The 19561-nt window shown below is 42.2% G+C and overlaps 1 protein-coding gene across 1 annotated transcript in view; it reads right to left on the bottom strand.

Annotated features, from left to right (window-relative positions):
• The window catches only part of stxbp5l (syntaxin binding protein 5L), a 174775-nt gene that overhangs the window by 112106 nt on the left and 43108 nt on the right, over positions 1-19561 (bottom strand). The window contains exon 5 of the mRNA XM_065001593.1: positions 581-681. Within this exon, the coding sequence (XP_064857665.1) occupies positions 581-681 (101 nt within the window). The remainder of the gene's footprint in view (positions 1-580; positions 682-19561) is intronic.

Below are 19561 nucleotides of genomic sequence, written 5' to 3'. Positions count from 1 at the left end.
TGGGGTGAGACGAACCAGGTTTTAATCCCTGCTAGGGTGTTACTCACTTCCGCCATTCACTACAGTATCTATGACTGATTCTTCCCTATGCCCCATCCACCTCTATTTCCTGGAAGGCTTAAGGGAGGATGAATGAACCCTTTCAGCCAGACAGCACAAACTCCACCATGCTCGCACATTCTGCACAGCATACACCTACATAATACATCTGTCATATTCAGGCCAGACAGGGTCATGCAGAAAATGTGTGAATGCTCACCCAGAGCGTTTTGAAAGATGAGGAAATGTTGATGTTTGTGACATTCAGCATTGTGGTGAATGCTTTTGCTGAACTCTGAGTATAGTTTGAGAACTTTGACGGTGAACCTTGGGACATGTAGATTTATTCTGTCTAACTTGAATATATTTGGGCATACTCTGGCCTTGAAGTAGAATCCATCTCATCGAGCCACGAGATGTCAAACAGAAAAGATGCATGCCTTTATGCAAGGTCGTGTGTGTGTGTGTGTGTGTGTGTGTGTGTGTGTGTGTGTGTGTGTGTGTGTGTGTGTGTGTGTGTTACCGCACGTAGAGTACTTACCTCTCCCTGTTGAATTTAAGCGAGTGCAGGATGGCTGGGCGTCTCTGGCGAAGGTTCCACAGGTGTAGCGTGTCGTCTGCACATGCCGTAACCAGCGCCCCCTGAAGGTGAGACAAACAAACAGAACACAGACAGTCAGTACACTTGATTGGGGTCAATTCGAATTGAAGGCAGTCAATTCAGGAAGTAAACAGGAATAATAACTAAATTATGGAAAAAAATGTTTATTTTTATTTTTATGACTTCTCAATAAACTGAAAAGTAGACAGTATTTATTTCCAAAACATTTTTCAATTCCTGAATGAACTGCCTTCAATTTGACCCCAACCCTGGTACACTGACTCCATCATTACTATACTGATCACTGCTATGTAAACCGTGGACTAATGCTACTCATAATGAACTCTGACTCTCGAACTGTCTAACAAACTACGATCAATACATACCCCTGAGCTACTGCATACTCCTGCCAAGGAATGGTACGTATAATAACTGCAAATCAGTTTCAAAAGGTGGGAGGAAGACTGAACCCTTATGGAAAAACCACATGAATTTCAAATGTAAACATGTGATCTTGTGTGATCTCATGTGATCTTGTGTGATCTCATGTGATCTTGTGTGATTTAAAGTGAAGTTAATGTGAAAACGTGTTAAGCAACATGTGAAACAACACGTGATAACAACAAAACTACACGTGACTGAAAACATATGTATCAGAATATGATTTTATGTGAAATGAATGTGCAATAAATGTGACAAGATGGGGACACAAAATTTCAACATGTGATACCATGAAACTACGCGTGACAACATTTGAGCACATGAGAAAACCCAGGTGTCAACTGTAATTTGGAATATTTTCCTTTTAAAGACATAATTTACATTAATAACATTTAAAGAGTCATGGTCCCCGGAATATTTATGTCTAGTTACAGTCAAAATATGGTACATCTACAAGTATACTTAACAAATATATTAAACGCAACATGTAAAGTGTTGGTTTACACAACCGCAGACCACGTATAACCACACCAGCCCAGGACCTCCACATCTGGCTTCTTCACCTGCAAGATCGTCTGAGACGAGCCACTCGGACAGCTGATGAAACTGTGGGTTTGCACAACCAACACATTTCTGCACAAACTGTCAGAACCGTCTTAGGGAAGCTCATCTGCGAGCTCGTCGTCGTCACCAGGGTCTTGACTTGACTGCAGTTTGACGGCGTAACCATCTTCAGTTGGAAAATGCTCGCCTTCGATGGCCACAGGCATGCTGGAGAAGTGTGTTCTTCATGGATGAATCCCAGTTTCAACTGTACTGTACAAGGTAGATGGTGTTATGTGGGCGAGCGGTTTGTTAATGTCAACTTTGTGAACAGAGTGACCCACATTGGCTGTTGAGTTTTGGTACAGTATGGACAGGCATAAGCTACGGACAACAAACACAATTGCATTTTATCTATGGCAATTTGAATGCACAGAGAGACATTGACAAGATCCTAAGGCCCAATGTCGTGCCATTCATCCACAGCCATCACCTTATGTTTCAGCATGATAATGCATGGCCCCATGTCACAAGGATCTGTAACCAATTCCTGGAGGCTGAAAATGTCCCAATTCTTCCATGGCCTGCATACTCACCAGACATGTCGCCCATTGAGCATGTTTGGGATGCTCTGGATCAACGTGTATGACAGCTTGTTTCAGTTCCCACCAATATCCCGCAACTTCGTGGAGCCATTAAAGGAGTGGGACAACATTCCACAGGCCACAATCAGCCTGAACAACTCTATGTGAAGGAGATGTGTTGGGTTGTATGAGGCAAACGGTGGTCACACCTGATACTGATTGGTTACCTAATCCCGGCCCCTAATAATGCATATCTCTATTCACAGTCATGTGAAATCCATAGATTAGGACCTTTTGAATTTGTTTCAGTTGACTGATTTCCTTATGAACAATAAGTCAGTAAAATCTTTGAAATTGTTGCATGTGGCGTTTATATTTTTGATCAGTGTAGTTACTGTATGTTTAAAGATTAATTCAGGTGTTAATGTTAAAGGAACAGTATGCTGCTGTACATAGGACTCAACCTCACAACAGATTGGCAATAATACATTTCTGCACTTTGCTAAAGTTACAGTATAAATAAACATATAAAACAACTTGAAGGTGTTATTTCTATAACATTACAGTATGCTGCTATATAAGAATCTTGTATAATTGTTTACTGTGGTGACCAAACTTAGGGCTTAAATGGGATTTGAACACATAACCTCTTGGTTGCTACCCAATATTTTGAAAATAAGGTACCAGCACTGGGCTTTGATAGGTGGTGGCAATGTACTGGTGGGTCTCATTAGCATATTTGGGGGGCGTGGTCAAATATATGTGAACAACCGTTAGTGGAAGTGTTGTAGCTGTTTAAGTGTTTGGTTATGCTAATGCAAGTAGAGAACATTTTCTTTGATACTGTCTTTCAGTAAACTTCAAGAGAATGTGTCAGTAATGAGCTAAAGTGTGAAGAGGTTATTGTGCATATTCCAGTAACTTAATGGCAACTTGTTGTCAGAAGTTACTGGAAACTGATTGCCAGTAAGTTCATGTAAAAGTCACAATAACTTAGTTAATGTTGTCTGTTCATAAACTTTACGCTTGTACACTCAGTTCTCCAGCCCTAATATACACTGACTGTACAAAACATTAGGAACACATTCCTAATAGTTGCCCTCAGAACAGCCTCAACTGCTCTACAAGGTGTCGAAAGCGTTCCACAGGGATGCTGGCCCATGTTCACTCAAATGCTTCCCGCAGTTGTGTTACGTTGGCTGAATGTCCTTCGGGGGGGGGGGTGGACCATTCTTGATACACACAGGACATTTTTGAGTGTGAAAAACCCAGCAGTGTTGCAGTTCTTGACACACTCAAACACAGTGCTACTGACACCTACTACCAAAACCCGTTCAAAGGCACTTATATACTGTGTCTTGCCCATTCACCCTCTGAGTAGCACACATACACAATCCATGCCTCAATTGTCTCAAGGCTTAAAACTCCTTCTTTAACCTGACTTCACCCCTTCATCTACACTGATTGAAGTGGATTTTACAGGTGACATCAGAAGGGATCATAGCTTTCACCTGGTCAGTCTGTCATGGAAAGAGCAAGCGTTCCAAATGATTTGTACCCTCAGTGCATATATAAATATATATAAACATATACACACAGTGCATTCTGAAAGCATTCAGACCCCTTGACTTTATCCTCATTTTGATGCATTACAGCCGTGATTACAGCCTCGAGTCTTCTTGGGTATGATGCTACCAGCTTGGCACACCTGTATTTAGGGAGTTTATCCCATTCTTCTCTGCAGCCCCTCTCAAGCTCTGTCAGGTTGGACGGGGAGCATCGCTATATCGCTATATATATATATATATATATATATATATATATATATATATATATATATATATATTTTTTTTATCAGTGTATTAGACACCAAAGCATCAAAATATATTTCATTTTTTAGCTAGTCACCATGTAATTGTAATACTCACTTTCTTACCAGACCTTCAGGTCAATGAGTGTGATGCATTAGGTACAGTAAGTGTGAATTTCACAATTAACCCACTTGTAACTAATTGACAGTAAACTATTGAAAATGGAACATTAACTTCTCGTGAACCAGGTTCTACTGGAAAATGCATGCTAACCTTTTTTAACAGTGTCACACATTCTGACAAAGATTGCATAACTAACAATGTCAAAAGCCTTGCTCAACCTTGTTCAACATAATGATAAAAGCACTTAAACTGTGTTTCCACTAACAGTCGGCACAAATACAAAATATTTTAGACCATCCTACAAAATATGCTAATGAGCCCCCACCAGCACATTTTCCCCACCTACATTTCAAAGTGCAGTAATGATTGCATCAAATGCCTACGTTTGTTACCAAGTGGGAAGTGGGAATTTACAACTGGAAAAAATCAGCTTGATCAACCCTCCAACTGGTAATTTCTAGTGGGAAACACGTCTATCATCCCTGAGCTTCAACTCCTCCCACATGACATCACCGACTAATGAAATTAGCTCAATAACTATTTTTTCGGCAGTTAACTGGAACGACAAAACAATATTTTAAAAAGCAATCTATTAATGTGGATTTTGAACCCTCTACATTATTGACAAGCATGACAGCTGTACTTTTAGTTTATGGTTGACGCAGCTTGTTGGCCATTCGCCAGTTGACGTTTCCCAATGGTTTCAAAGCACGTTAATGCATCCAACAGGTATTTACGACTTCACAACTGGAAAATTCCCACCTCCCTCATGGTTAAGAATGCAGCTTGATATTTCATATGTTGGGTAGAAAAAAATGACCATTATACTAGATTAACCACACATGTACCCTAAAAAGGTACCGACCAGAACCATGTGAGTTCCTATGTACACCTCTAAAAGGTACTTTTGACTTTGATGTACTCCAGGGAACAACACTGTAACTTTACTCTTATTTTTACGAGTGTGTTGAGATCCTGTAAGCTCTTGGTAACAAATAACCATCTGGTGGCACTGCTGAAACATTAATACACTCAGACCATAAGGTTGCAAGTTCAAATCTTCAGAGTATTCATGCACACTATCAGACCTGTGCTGGCGGACATCCGCATGGCGGTTGTTTTGGCAGTGTCAGAGGTGGAATTGCATTTGAGCTGTCAAATCCACGTCTCCTGGCATTATACCAGCGGTACCAATGCACCAAGTCTGAACCCAACAGGACCATAAACAGCTTCTAACCCTAAGCTACTACTAAATAGTTAAACAAATAACTATGTAAGTCAGCTGAGAACAAATTCCTATTTACAATGATGGCCTAGGAACAGTGGGTTAACTGCCTTGTTCAGGGGCAGAACTACGGATGTTTACCTTGTCAGCTCAGGGATTTGATCTAGCAACCTTTCGGTTACTGGCCCAACACTCTAACCACTAGTCTACCTGCAGCCCCCCCAAAATACCCAAGACTATCTGCAGTGACCCTCTTTGCACTAACTCTTTTGACTCATCACATACCCTTCTGCAACTGTTTATTATCTATCCTGATGCCTAGTGTGGTGGAAGAATCAGAATTAGCTCGGTAACATAGATAATTAAGATGTCTTATCTGCATAATATGCTTATAGGATTGAACTATTGAACTGTTGTTATTAGCATGTATCCCTTCCGACTTGTCACGGCTGTCGTAAGAACAGGACCAAGGCACAGTGGATGATGAGTTCCACATATTTCATTCAAAGAGAAACTTAAACAAAACAAAATATATCAATAAACGAACAACTAAATGTGACCACGTGGTGCACATGCACAAACACTAAACAATATCCCACAAACACAGGTGGGAAAAATAGCTACTTAAATATGATCCCCAATTAGAGAAAATGATTACCAGCTGCCTCTAATTGGGAATCATACAAAACACCAATATAGAAAATATAAACTAGAACACAGAAATATTAAACTAGAATACCCCCTAGTCACCCCCTACCCCCTGAAACAAGGCCTCTCTATGGTCAGGGCGTGACAGGCCTCTGGTGTTGGCAGTTGCTCTTCCTCCCTCATATGGGCCTCAGTCACCTGGGGCCCAGAGAGGGGAGAGGTCAGGCTTGTCTATCACATGTCCCTGTTGCTATGCAGAATATCAGAAAGAGAAGAGGACAGGAGGGAACATTGTCATCATATGTGGATATGTATCTTTACCTATTACAAACCATGTGGGGAACCAATTACTTGTCTCCACAATGTCTGTGTGCCAGTCACTACCTCCTTCAGCCTTGGGGGAGATAAGGTCTGAGACAGGATGTGTGGGATAGTGTCTGGAATCATTGTATGTCATATTTTGTGTTGCACCTATCCTAGGATAGTGTATCTTAAATTAAAGGCTCACTCCCCTCAGTGAGCTCGTCCAGGCGTGCGGTCAAGGACATGGATTTTACTTGAGATAAGTGTATCTGGAGTTGACAAATGATTTATGCCATAGAATGAGTTGGTGTTTCTGTACTGTGAAGTACCAGGGACAGGCAAGGCCGTGTCTTAGGGGCCTAACTATAAGAACAGTCTTCATAGCAAATGCTATCTGGCTGGGGGATACTCATTTCTCATATATCAAATCCTAACCTTGTGATCCATTCCACACATCTGTTGTTTGTCATTTAGACTAAAGGGGTGTATCTTTGCTATAAAAGGTGTTTGTATTCTTTGTCTCAGGGCTCTCAATGAATCATCTAAGTGTGGTTTGTCGAACAGCCATCTTTATTGCAGAGCACTCACATCATGCACTTCTGTCTGTGGTGTGACCTGCTTTCCTTATTAATAAGTGAATAAAGATTTAGTTTAAGCATAACTCTGACTTGTGTGATAAGTTCTCTCTCTTCATTTGATAACAAAGACATAAACCACCACTCTAGTCACTTTACCCTTACCTATATGTACATACCGACCTCAATTACCTCGTACTTCTGCACATCGACTCGGTACTGGTACCCCGTGTGTATAGCCAAGTTAACGTTACCCACTGTGTATTTATTCCTTGTGTTGTAATTTTGTCAATATTTTTTCCTCTGCATTGTATTTCACTGTTAGTCTACACCTGTTAATTTACTAAGCATGTGACAAACACAATTGTATTTTATTTTATTTACCTGAAGTGGAAATTGCCTTTGGCTTTATGGAGCAGCATGAAGTTAAATCCCATCCAACCTTGTTTACACGTTGAAACATTGGATTGTGATATGTAATCTACACCTCAATAAGGCTGATAGAAATCCTCTAACGCGAGTAGGACGATGTGGATTCATGACAATGACAATTACCAAACGATTAGCCGCTCACCGATATGACAGCTCTCACGTCCCTGCTACACTACAGCCATCGGGCATCCGGCATTGCCATCTGCCATCAGCCATTGAGGGAACGCTTCCTCTGAAGTCAATGCAAGCTGCAATACTGCCCATGTTGCGTCATGTCCAATGGCAGTGTCCAAGCTCAAGAATGGTTGACATGCACTTTCATTCTATTTTGTGAATGGAAATAAAAATAAAAATAAAGATTTAGTGTTGTTTTCTGGTGTAGCAGGTACAATGTCACATTAAACTCCAGCTATGTGGGTGTTGGCTATTGCATGTTTATGCTTGATCTGATTGAATCTAAGCCTTAATGTTAAGTGTCCCTGAGCACTGCTACTTTTTAGTTGGTGTTGTCAGATAATCGCATAATTATTGACTTGATTCCGGGTAACTTTTAGTAAAGTGCAGAAATGCATTCTTGCTTATAAATCTCTGGCCAATTTCTGTCATGGCCACAGACCTGGTGGCAAAGCAGCAAATTCCGTTTGTTGTTATTTATGAGACTGTCATTTAAAATATCAGGTGTGGTTGTGTCCCAAGTGTGCTAACCAATGAGGAGGTCAATTCCATTTAAGTTCCAGTCAGTTGAGAAAGTCAACCAAATGTTCCGGTATTGAAAATATTAGAATTTTAATTTCTGTGTACTACTTCCTGAATACAATTTGTTGTTGTATATTTATTGAGAAAAAAATACAGTTCAGCTGTAGAAATACATTCATGAAAGGAGTTTCCACTATTTTCACTGCAACTCAGTAGCTGGTAACTTACCATTAAAAAAATACAGGAAACGTTTGTAAAAGCTTGTGCAATAAGAGCATCTAAGCGTAATTGAAAGTGAGGATTTTTCATGTGGAAAATCACATGACAACGTGTTTTTGGAACACTTCACATTTGACATTTCACACGTGAAAACGTGTTTTGGAACACTTCAAATGTGAAATTGTATAGGTGTCTAATGTTGGTGGGGCATATTATTTTGTTTTGATGTTACTCCTGAATCATACTGATGAATACAGTATAATAGTATTTTCTTAAGTATATTTTCTTTAACAAAACTGAGATTTACTTTGAAGTCCAAAGTGTAGAAATGGAGGGGAAATCAGTTACTGACACAGACATGGTGGCGAAGCAAGAATATCGAAATGAAATAAACCAAGAGGTTCAAATCCCAGTTAAGAATGTGTTGAATAATAAATACGCATACACAATGTTAAAGTGAGTCAAATATAAGTAGAAAATAAATGTGATGTGTACGTACAGTTGAAATCGGAAGTTTACATACACCATAGCCAAATACATTTAAACTCAGTTTTTCACAATTCCTGACATTTAATCCAAGTAAAAATTCCCTGTCCTAGGTCAGTTAGTATCACCACTTATTTTAAGAATGTGAAATGTCAGAAAAATTGTAGAGAGAATGATTTATTTCAGCTTTTATTTCTTTCATCACATTCCCAGTGGGTCAGAAGTTTACATACACCAAATTAGTATTTGGTAGCATTGCCTTTAAATGGTTTAACTTGGGTCAAATGTTTCAGGTAGCCTTCCACAAGCTTCCCACAATAAGTTGGGTGAATTTTGGCCCATTCCTCCTGACAGAGCTGGTGTAACTGAGTCAGGTTTGTAGGCCTCCTTGCTCTCACTCACTCGCTTTTTCAGTTCTGCCCACACATTTTCTACGGGATTGAGGTCAGGACTTTGTGATGGCCATTCCAATACCTTGACTTTGTTGTCCATAAGCCATTTTGCCACAACTTTGGAAGTATGCTTGGGGTCATTGTCCATTTGGAAGACCCATTTGCAACCAAGCTTTAACTTCCTGACTGATGTCTTGAGATGTTGCTTCAATATATCCACATCATTTTCATTGCCTATTGATGCCATCTATTTTGTGAAATGCACCAGTCCCTCCTGCAGCAAAGCACCCTAACAACATGATGCTGCCACCCCCGTGTTTCACGGTTGGGATAGTGTTCTTCAGCTTGGAAGCCTCCCCCTATGTCCTCCAAACATAACGATGGTCATTATGGCCAAACAGTTATATTTTTGTTTCATCAGACCAGAGGGCATTTCTCCAAAAAGTATGATCTTTGTCCCCATGTGCAGTTGCAAACCGTAGACTGGCTTTTTTTATGACGGTTTTGGAGCAGTGTCTTCTTCCTTGCTGAGCGGCCTTTCATGTTAAATCGAGATATGACTCGTTTTACTGTGGATATAGATACTTTTGTACCTGTTTCAATTTAAAATTGAATCCCTCATTTACCCAAGTGTTCCTTTATTTTGGCAGTTCCTGTATGTGTGTGGGTGTAAATATGCATTCTAAAGTGTATGTGTGAATGCATGTGTTGACAGTGTCGTGTCTTTGGCTATGCCGGATTAAGTGATATGACATGCTATTCTATAAAATAATTTCTCCGTAAATAATATTACCTGATTGCGCTAATCATGTAAATGTAATTAACTAGAGAGTCGGGGCACCATGAAAGAATATTAATAGAGCTGTTATCTTCCGAGTAAACTCTTAATAAAGACCTAGTAATATTTTCCATCAAAAGCAGTCAATATTAATCCTCATCTTAATTCAGTCTCATCTCATCTGCACGAACCCTGGCTAACAAGTTCAATCAGCAATACAAAATTGGGTTTAATTATTTATTTGCTAAATACCTAACTAATCACACAGAATTACACATACACATAATTAATCATAACTTGATTACAAATTACATCATAAAGGGAAACGTCCCTAGTGGGCGGAACAGATATGACAGCTGGTTACACAAAAGAAAAGGGGCTGGGTTTGAGTGAAAGAGCGGGAAGACTGAGGGACACAGGGAGAAGCTGTGCTATTGCAAATACAGTATCTTATGCATTCTAAATTTACCGCCCATTTGGAAAAAGAAAATGCAATAAATATTTACTCTGAGCTGCGCTTCAGTAGGTTGGTGGTAGATGGAAGGCCGTGTTGCCCAACCGAGTCCTTTGTCCTTTGAAGAATGTCTCTGCTGGTAAATTGAATACGTTGTAGTAACGTCGTTGTGTGGTAGACGGGATACTCTGTCTGTTCCTTCCTAACCTGCGTTTGCAGCTGCTGTTGCTAACTCAATGGCTAGGAGTTATCACTTCTGTAGTGAATAAGAGTTCGAAGTTCATACCATTCGCAACCAAAGCTCACACTGATGTTGGCTTCGTTTTGTAGTTATTATCTTAACCATTCTGACATCGGACCGTCATCCTCACATCCTCGGAACAGGAAGTTATATTGTCATCAAGGCTTTATATAGGAAGGGAGAGGAGGGCGTGTTTGAAAAGTCCCTTCACAGGGGTGGGCCACTGATTGAGCAGAGCCCTACCTTATGAAAACCCAAATCTCACATTTTAGAAGCTAAAATCACATTTCATCCCATCGCGAATAATTTCATATTCAAACATTTAAATTGAACAACAATTCCATGTGAATCCGATAACTCTGATGTGTAGACTTTCCACTGTAGAGTTTATGTCATCTTATCATTGATGAGAATGTCTCAGATGACAACCGAACTGACATCATATTCATTAAGTACCACTGCATATGTTCAATTGGTCGGATTACCAGAATATAGTTCATTTCCCCCCACCTTCTGATGTTCCCAGAATCTCTATGTTAACCAAGGTGTTTGCAAATGTAACATCAGTAGGGTAGAGAGAGGAAAAAGGAGGGAAGAGTTATTTATGACTGTCATAAACCTACCCCCAGGCCAACGTCATGACAACAGTAAGCTTAATCAGCGGTCATGAACAAGTACAGCGAGTAGACACCATCAGAATGCATCTGTATAAGTCTCTGGAGACAGGAGCTGCTTGTGCAGAAACATACAGGTGAGAAATGAGGTCCCCAGACACAGAGGCTGACATTTATTACTTGGAAATGTAGGCCTATGACACAGAGAATCATTAGTTGTGTGTCTACTACGTGTACACACACACGGACAAACCAAAAATCGCACACAGGCAGCGCACATACACACACACACAGAGAGAGAGAGATATTGGGGCCATAGTTCAGACCTGTGAGAGTGAGTGAACAGGACACAATGACTTGGTCCCAAATGGCACCCTATTTCCCATGTAGTGCATTACCTTTGACTGGGGCCCATGGGCTGCCATTTGGGACGCAGAAAATGAGAACTGAGAGGAGAGGGGTCTCTCCCTTACTCGCTGTCATTTTTCACTGAGGGGATGTTGAATGAGGTGTTGAATCAGACTTGTTCCTATAACCCTGTGGATGTATGTGTCTGAACTAGCATTAGCATACTCTGTAGTAAACGATCACCTGAGTATGGTGGATGTTTAAAAAATTTAAAAAAGACACGCATTTAATGTCTGAGAAACATCTTGTAAAGAGAGTCAATGAACTACAGCGTTCCAGGAGGCTGCCCAACAGGATGTATAGTGTCATTTTTATGAAATACGTCATCTCTTGTTGACAGACGCACACAACATAAATGGTAGTAAAGTCTGTCAACAGACTGTGGATCTGTGACGACTAATGAGGAACTTTGTTCCGGTATGCTGGTTTTCCGTCAATGATCATTTGGACAAAGCATGATCTCACAGGTGCCCACATCTGTCGAATTCCGTTTACGTTCAGGGGGTGGAGACTTCGCAAGTCATGTTAGTATCTTTCTCTTAACATCTCCACTCAGAATTTTACTGAGCATCTGACGCAATTATGCAAGATTTTAGTTCTGAGTTTCCGAGATTATGAAATATATTTAATTTCTTTCCTCTCTGTGTGAAGGGGGATTATGAGTGAGTGATTACATGAATTCCCAGTACGGTGCAGTAACTGGTGCTGTGGGAAGGCTGCGGGGAGGATGGGACCCAGGGGAACCACGGGGGGATTAGCCCCAGATTAAGGGCTCAATCATGGGAGGAAATTACTCCACATCTCATAGAACATCATATCCCCATGGAACATGCATACAGGCACTAATCCACTGAGATTCCCATCTGGGTAAACATCTTTTCATGAATGTCTTCAGTTGTATTCTGGGACTGTGTGTGTGTGTGTGTGTGTGTGTGTGTGTGTGTGTGTGTGTGTGTGTGTGTGTGTGTGTGTGTGTGTGTGTGTGTGTGTGTGTGTGTGTGTGTGTGTGTGTGTGTGTGTGTGTATATCTTCTATATGCATGTATATCTCCCTGTTTTCAATGTCAGGTACACCATGTTCTACCCAATTAGCTGAGGCGCTAGTTTGAGGTGCTCTGGTTTGGAATACTAATGATTTGAACATTTTGGAGCTAAGTGAAAGGAAGTGTTCTTCTAAATAAGCAGTATACTCTTAGAAAGCAGCAGATACCCATAGACTTCCAGTCATTACACTAGTATCATCTCAGGAAACTACCTCTGACTTCCTTCATTCCGGACACAGCGACATAATGGTCTCCACGAGTTCATCCGACTCAGGAGAAGTAGATAAAGGGGCCCCATTGGCAAAATCCCGTAGTATCCCTTTAAAATGTGAGAGCTCAACCTTTGCTGTGTATCTTCCCGGTTCCTCCTCCATCTCAGTTAAAAACATGGCAGCTACTTCATAACACCATATTAGCATATGAAAGATAGGAGGTTGGTATAAACCACAATAAATTCATCTCCACAAAATAATTAAGCAGCCTGGAAAATAATGAACGATATAATTGCTTGTGTTTTTCCACCCTCTGTCTGTTTTGGTGTCAGTGAACCCTTATCCTGTTTCAGTGAGCTCTGGTTGTGTTGGCTGGCTAATAGCATTAACTTGGATATGCTCAACTAATCCATGTCAAATTTGACTGATGGAGTACACAGCGATGATTAGCTATCACCTTCAGGAGATTAAGAGATCTGATATTGCCCTTCATTCTGTTTGCTTCCCTGCCTCTCTCACGTTCTCTCACTCTCTCTCACAATCAAATCAAATCCAAATCAAAGTTTAGCATATGTTATAGCGGGTGCAGAAAAATGCTCATGTTACTAGCTCCTAACAATGCAGTAAAATGTCAAGCAAGTACACAAATAATAAAAAAGTATAAATAAAAAATATGTAATCTTGAAATGTCAGAACGAATCCAAGTAATCCAAATGCAAATCTATGCATATTATCCCCCTCTCTCTCTTTCTTTCTGTCCTCAAATGTTCGCTCTCAAACTTCCTCTGTGTCTAGCAGGGTGGTAATCCTTTGTGTGCGCTTGTCAATCACGACCCCGTCACCCAGGCTAGTAGACAGAAGGGAGACATGGCGCTTATTGTGTTTACAGAAACATGCGCTCTGTCGCCTTTCTTCAAAGACATGCAACAGAGCGCAGGAACGAAACGAGGATGCTATTAGTTGCAAGGAGGGTGGGGAGCGATAAAGGGGAGGAGAGCAGCGATTAATGAACCACCGGTTCAGAGATACTGTGTAAAGTCATAAATAGGGCTCACCTCATTTATTTATACCACATTGTTAGAGAGGACTGCATTTGTATGTGTTCAGGTAAAACCAAGCCAGAAAACTGTCTGCCATTAGCTGTTTGCACATTCATCCATATAATGCCTGTTCTGCTCCTCTAAAATGTCACTATTTCCTGGCCAGAAGTTAATATCCTTGATCTCCCCAGGTGGCTGTTTACCTGGATGCTCTGCTTCACTTGGCTCCTCTAGACCACTCTACTCTGCTCCAGCTCCCCCTGAAACCCAACAGTCTGTTCTACAGATGCCTTGAAAACCTCTCTCTTACAGTACTATCCATATTCAAAAAGAACCATTCTAATAATATATGCCATTTAGCAGAATACTTTTATCCAAAGCAACTTCGGTCATGCACTTCACATATGGGTGATCTCGGGAATCAAAGCCTGGCGTAGGAACCGCTATGCTTTACCAACTGAGCTCTGATCCGCCGAGCCCATTTACTAATTAGATGTATAATTCATGGAACAAATCATTCACATTAGCAAACAAACAATCTAATTAGCCTTTAGTCGCACTCTGACATAAAGAACAAGCCTTTGTCCTCTGGAGTGAATAAGTCCAGCTGGGATCAAACCTGAACAGGGACACTGTGGCTATAATTATGAGAGGTGACCTAATGCAAAGCTGAATGACAGTAGAGGTGAATGACAGCAGAGGTGAATGACAGCAGGGCTCTGGCATGCAACAAATCAGGGCAATGACACATTAATAAAGAGTGAAAACAATATCCATGTTGGTCCACCACACCAACAATACAGCATCCCCAAGTATCCTGACCCAGTGTCTGTGTTTGCTGAGAGCTGTATTTGAATGTAAAGTAACTGGGCTCTCATTAGCCAGAGGCTTATTATTGACTGGGTGTGTGAGGGAGGCAGAGGCATGCAGGTCAGGAGTGGCCCTCCAGGGCCCCAGCAGCTAATCAGCCTGTTGAATGTCAAGGGGCTGCTAGCTGGGCTGTATGTGTGTCTAACATCAGTGTTCCGTACTAGACAACCCACACACCACCGCATCAGAGCCATCAGAACTGTGTCAAAACCAGTGCTGTGAGTCACTGGAGGATATGAGAGGCCAGTGTTTTTCCCTGTGAGCGTAGAATATAATAATATAAGCTATTTAGCAGAAGCTTTTATCCAAAGCAACTTATGTGTGCTTCTATTTGAAGTATGCTTGGCCCCAGGAATCGAACCCACAATACTGGCCGCGTAAGCGCCATGCTCTGCCAACTGAGCCACACAAGAGCGCAGTGTGAGAGTTTGAGAGAGAGAGACGGATCAAATAAATGTCCATATCCTGTATTTGTGTACATGCCTGTGTCAACAGGTACAGTGCCTTCAGAAAATATTCACACCCCTTGACTTTTTCCACATTTTGATTTTGTGTCACTGGCCTACACACAATACCCCCATAATGTCAAAGTACACTGGCCTACACACAATACCCCATAATGTCAAAGTACACTGGCCTACATACAATACCCCATAATGTCAAAGTACACTGGCCTACATACAATACCCCATAATGTCAAAGTACACTGGCCTACACACAATACCCCATAATGTCAAAGTACACTGGCCTACACACAATACCCCATAATGTCAAAGTACACTGGCCTACACACAATACCCCATAATGTCAAAGTACACTGGCCTACATACAATACCCCATAATGTCAAAGTACACTGGCCTACATACAATACCCCATAATGTCAAAGTACACTGGCCTACACACAATACCCCATAATGTCAAAGTACACTGGCCTACACACAATACCCCATAATGTCAAAGTACACTGGCCTACACACAATACCCCATAATGTCAAAGTACACTGGCCTACACACAATAACCCATAATGTCAAAGTGGAAATGTGTTTTTAGAACTGTCTACAAATGTATTTAAAAAATGAAAAGCTGAAATGTCTTGAGTCAATAAGTATTCAACTCCTTTGTTATGGCAAGCCTAAGTTCAGGAGTACACATGGGCTTAACAAGTCAGTAATTGTGTCTAACATGATCTCATCTCTTTACCCTACACATACAATTATCTGTAAGGTCCTTCAGTTGAGCAATGAATCTCAAACACAGGTCCAACCCCAAAGACAAGGAAGGTTTTCCAATGCTTCGCAAAGAATTGCACATATTGGTAGTTGGGGAGGAAAAAGCACACATTGAAAATCCGTTTCAACATGGTGAAGTTATGTATTACACTTTGGATGGTGTATCAACACACCCAGTAACTACAAAGATACAGATACAGAGTTTAATGGCTATTATTGTCACGTTCTGACCTTTATTTACTTTGTTTTGTCATTATTTAGTATGGTCAGGGCGTGAGTTGGGTGGGCAGTCTATGTTTGTTTTTCTAGGTTTTGGGTATTTCTATGTTTCGGCCTAGTATGGTTCTCAATCAGAGGCAGGTGTCATTAGTTGTCTCTGATTGAGAATCATACTTAGGTAGCCTGGGTTTCACTGTGTGTTTGTGGGTGATTGTTCCTGTCTCTGTGTTTTGCACCAGATAGGGCTGTTTTGGGTTTTCACGTTTCTTGTTAGTTTGTTCATGTGAAGTGATTTATTAAAACATGAATCAATATAACCACGCTGCGTTTTGGTCCTCTACTTCACCACAGGAAAACCATTACAGAATCACCCACCACAACAGGACCAAGCGGCGTGGTAACGGGCAACAAAAGCAGCAGCAGCAGCAGGAGCAGCAGCAGCAGCAGTGGGAGAGGCTGCACTATTTGGAGGAATGGACATGGGAGGAAGAATTGGAAGGTAAAGGACCCTGGGCACAGCCTGGCGACTATCGCCGCCCCAAAGAAGAGCTGGAGGCGGAGAAGGCGGAGAGGCGCTAGTATGAGGAGGCAGCACGGCGGCATGGATGGAAGCCCGAGAGTCAGCCCCAAAAATTTCTTGGGGGACGGCACACAGGAAGTGTGGTGAAGCCAGGTAGGAGACCTGCGCCAACTTCCTGTGTTTACCGGGGGGCTGGAGAGACCGGGCAGGCACCGTGTTATGCTGTGAAGCGCACGGTGTCCCCAGTGCGGGTGCATAACCCGGTGCAGTACATTCCAGCTCCGCGTATCGGCCGGGCTAGAGTGGGCATCGAGCCAAGTGCCATGAAGCCGGCTCTACGCATCTGGTCTCCAGTGCGTCTCCTTGAGCCGGCTTACATGGCACAAGCCTTGCGCACGGTGTCCCCGGTTCGCCTGCATAGCCCAGTGCGGGCTATTCCACCTCGCCGCACTGGCAGGGCGACCGGGACCATTCAACCGGGTAAGGTTGGGCAGGCTCGGTGCTCAAGAGCTCCAGTGCGCCTGCACGGTCCGGTCTATCCGTCACCACCTCCACGCACCAGCCCTCCAGTGGCAGCCCCCCGCACCAGGCTGTCTCTCCGGCTCATCCTTACAGAGGCTCCCGCCTCTCCAGCACTGCCGGAGCCTTCCTCCTCTCCAGCGCAGCCGGAGTCTCCCGCCTGTTCGGCGCTACCAGAGCTCCCGCCCCTCAGTCCAGAGGCGCCAGAGCTACTCAGTCCAGCGCTGTCAGAGCCTTCCTCTCCAGCGTTGCCGGAGCTTCCCGCCTGCCCAGCGCTGCTGCCGGAGTCTCCCGCCTGTCCGGCGCTGCTGCCGGAGTCTCCCGCCTGTCCGGCGCTGCTGCCGGAGTCTCCCGCCTGTCCGGCGCCAGAGCCCCTCAGCCCAGAGGTGCCAGAGCCCCTGTCCAGAGCTTCTGCCCCTCTGTCCCGAGCTGCCCCTCTGTCCAGTGGGGTCATTGAGAAGGGTGGCCATGGTTAGAAAGCCACGGAGGCGGACAATAAAGCGGACTAAGACAATGGTGAAGTGGGGTCCGCGTCCCGGGCCAGAGCCGCCACCGCGGACAGACGCCCACCCAGACCCTCCCCTATAGGTTAAGGTTTTGCGGCCGGAGTCCGCACCTTTGGGAGGGGGTACTGTCACGTTCTGACCTTTATTTACTTTGTTTTGTCATTATTTAGTATGGACAGGGCGTGAGTTGGGTGGGCAGTCTGTTTGTTTTTCTAGGTTTTGGGTATTTCTATGTTTCGGGCCTAGTATGGTTCTCAATCAGAGGCAGGTGTCATTAGTTGTCTCTGATTGAGAATCATACTTAGGTAGCCTGGGTTTCACTGTGTGTTTGTGGGTGATTGTTCCTGTCTCTGTGTTTTGCACCAGATAGGGCTGTTTTGGGTTTTCACGTTTCTTGTTTTTGTTAGTTTGTTCATGTGAAGTGATTTATTAAAACATGAATCAATATAACCACGCTGCGTTTTGGTCCTCCTCTACTTCACCACAGGAAAACCATTACAATTATAGCAGAAAACGGAGGATGGATCAACAACATTGTAGTTACTCCACAATACTAACCTAAATGTCATAGTGAAACGAAGGAAGCATGTACAGAATACACATATTTCAAAACATGCATCCTGTTTGCAATAAGGCACTTAAGAAATACTTTGAAAAAATGTGGCAGAAAATGAACTTTATGTCCGGAATACAAAGCGTTATGTTTGGGGCGAATCAAACACAGCACATCAATGAGTACCACACTTAATATTTTCAAACATGGTGGTGACTGCATCATGTTATGGGTGTGCTTGTCATTGGCAAGGACAAGGGAGATTTTGGGGGATGAAAATAAATGAAATAGAGCTAAGCACAGGCTTTCCAACAAACCATGGGAGACAAGTTCACCTTTCAGCAGAACAATAGCCTAAAACACCTGGCCAAATATACACTGGAGTTGCTTACCAAGATGACATTCAATGTTCCTGAGTGGCCTAGTTACAGTTTTGACTTGAGAATCTATGGCAAGACATGAAAATGGCTGTCTAGCAATTGATCAACAACCAACTTGACAAAGCTTGAAGAGTTTCAAAAAACATTGTACAATCCAGGTGTGCAAAGCTTTTAAAGACTCACAGCTGTAATCGCGCCAAAGCCAATTATAACATGTATTGACCCAGGGGTGTGAATACTTATGTAAATTAGATATTTCTTTATTTAAATGAGATATTTCTGTGTTTTCAACATGTCATTATGGGGTATTGTGTGTAGTGAGAGAATCCATTTTGAATTCAGGCTGTAACACAACACGTTTAGTAAGTCAAGGGGTATGAATACTTTCTAAAGGCACTGTATTTGTGTACATGTCTGTGTCAATGTTCGGTACACAGTATTACATGTGTGGAACTAGTATATACATACGAGGAAATGTGATTATCAGACATTGATTTGAAGTTGAGTATACAGTACATCAGAATTTATTTACATTGGTTTTGAATAAAACTTTCTGCTTTCGATAGTTGTGTTTGTTTTCACCAGTACACTAAACTATGGGGGTTTGAAATAATTTCACTATTCGAGCGGCGACTAGTGTGGGCGGACTGTAGCTCGTAAATCGTGGAGTTGAGTTTAGTCGTCTAACCCGTTGGTTGCTCGATGTAGCCTAATCCTCTTTATTTCACTAACTTTTCATTCGGTCCTTTTATTCCATATTTTGTGAACTTTCACTCCACTCGCTACACATTGAACCTCTTTGATGCTTTGTTTGGCAAACATAAACAACAAGATATTTTAATATAATTTAGAAAAA

Source organism: Oncorhynchus nerka, linkage group LG1 (genome assembly GCF_034236695.1).
Source record: "Oncorhynchus nerka isolate Pitt River linkage group LG1, Oner_Uvic_2.0, whole genome shotgun sequence".
In the NCBI taxonomy this organism is placed as follows: domain Eukaryota; kingdom Metazoa; phylum Chordata; class Actinopteri; order Salmoniformes; family Salmonidae; genus Oncorhynchus; species Oncorhynchus nerka.
Note: the sequence above shows the minus strand (reverse complement) of the source record. Positions and strands in the feature narration are given on the sequence as shown.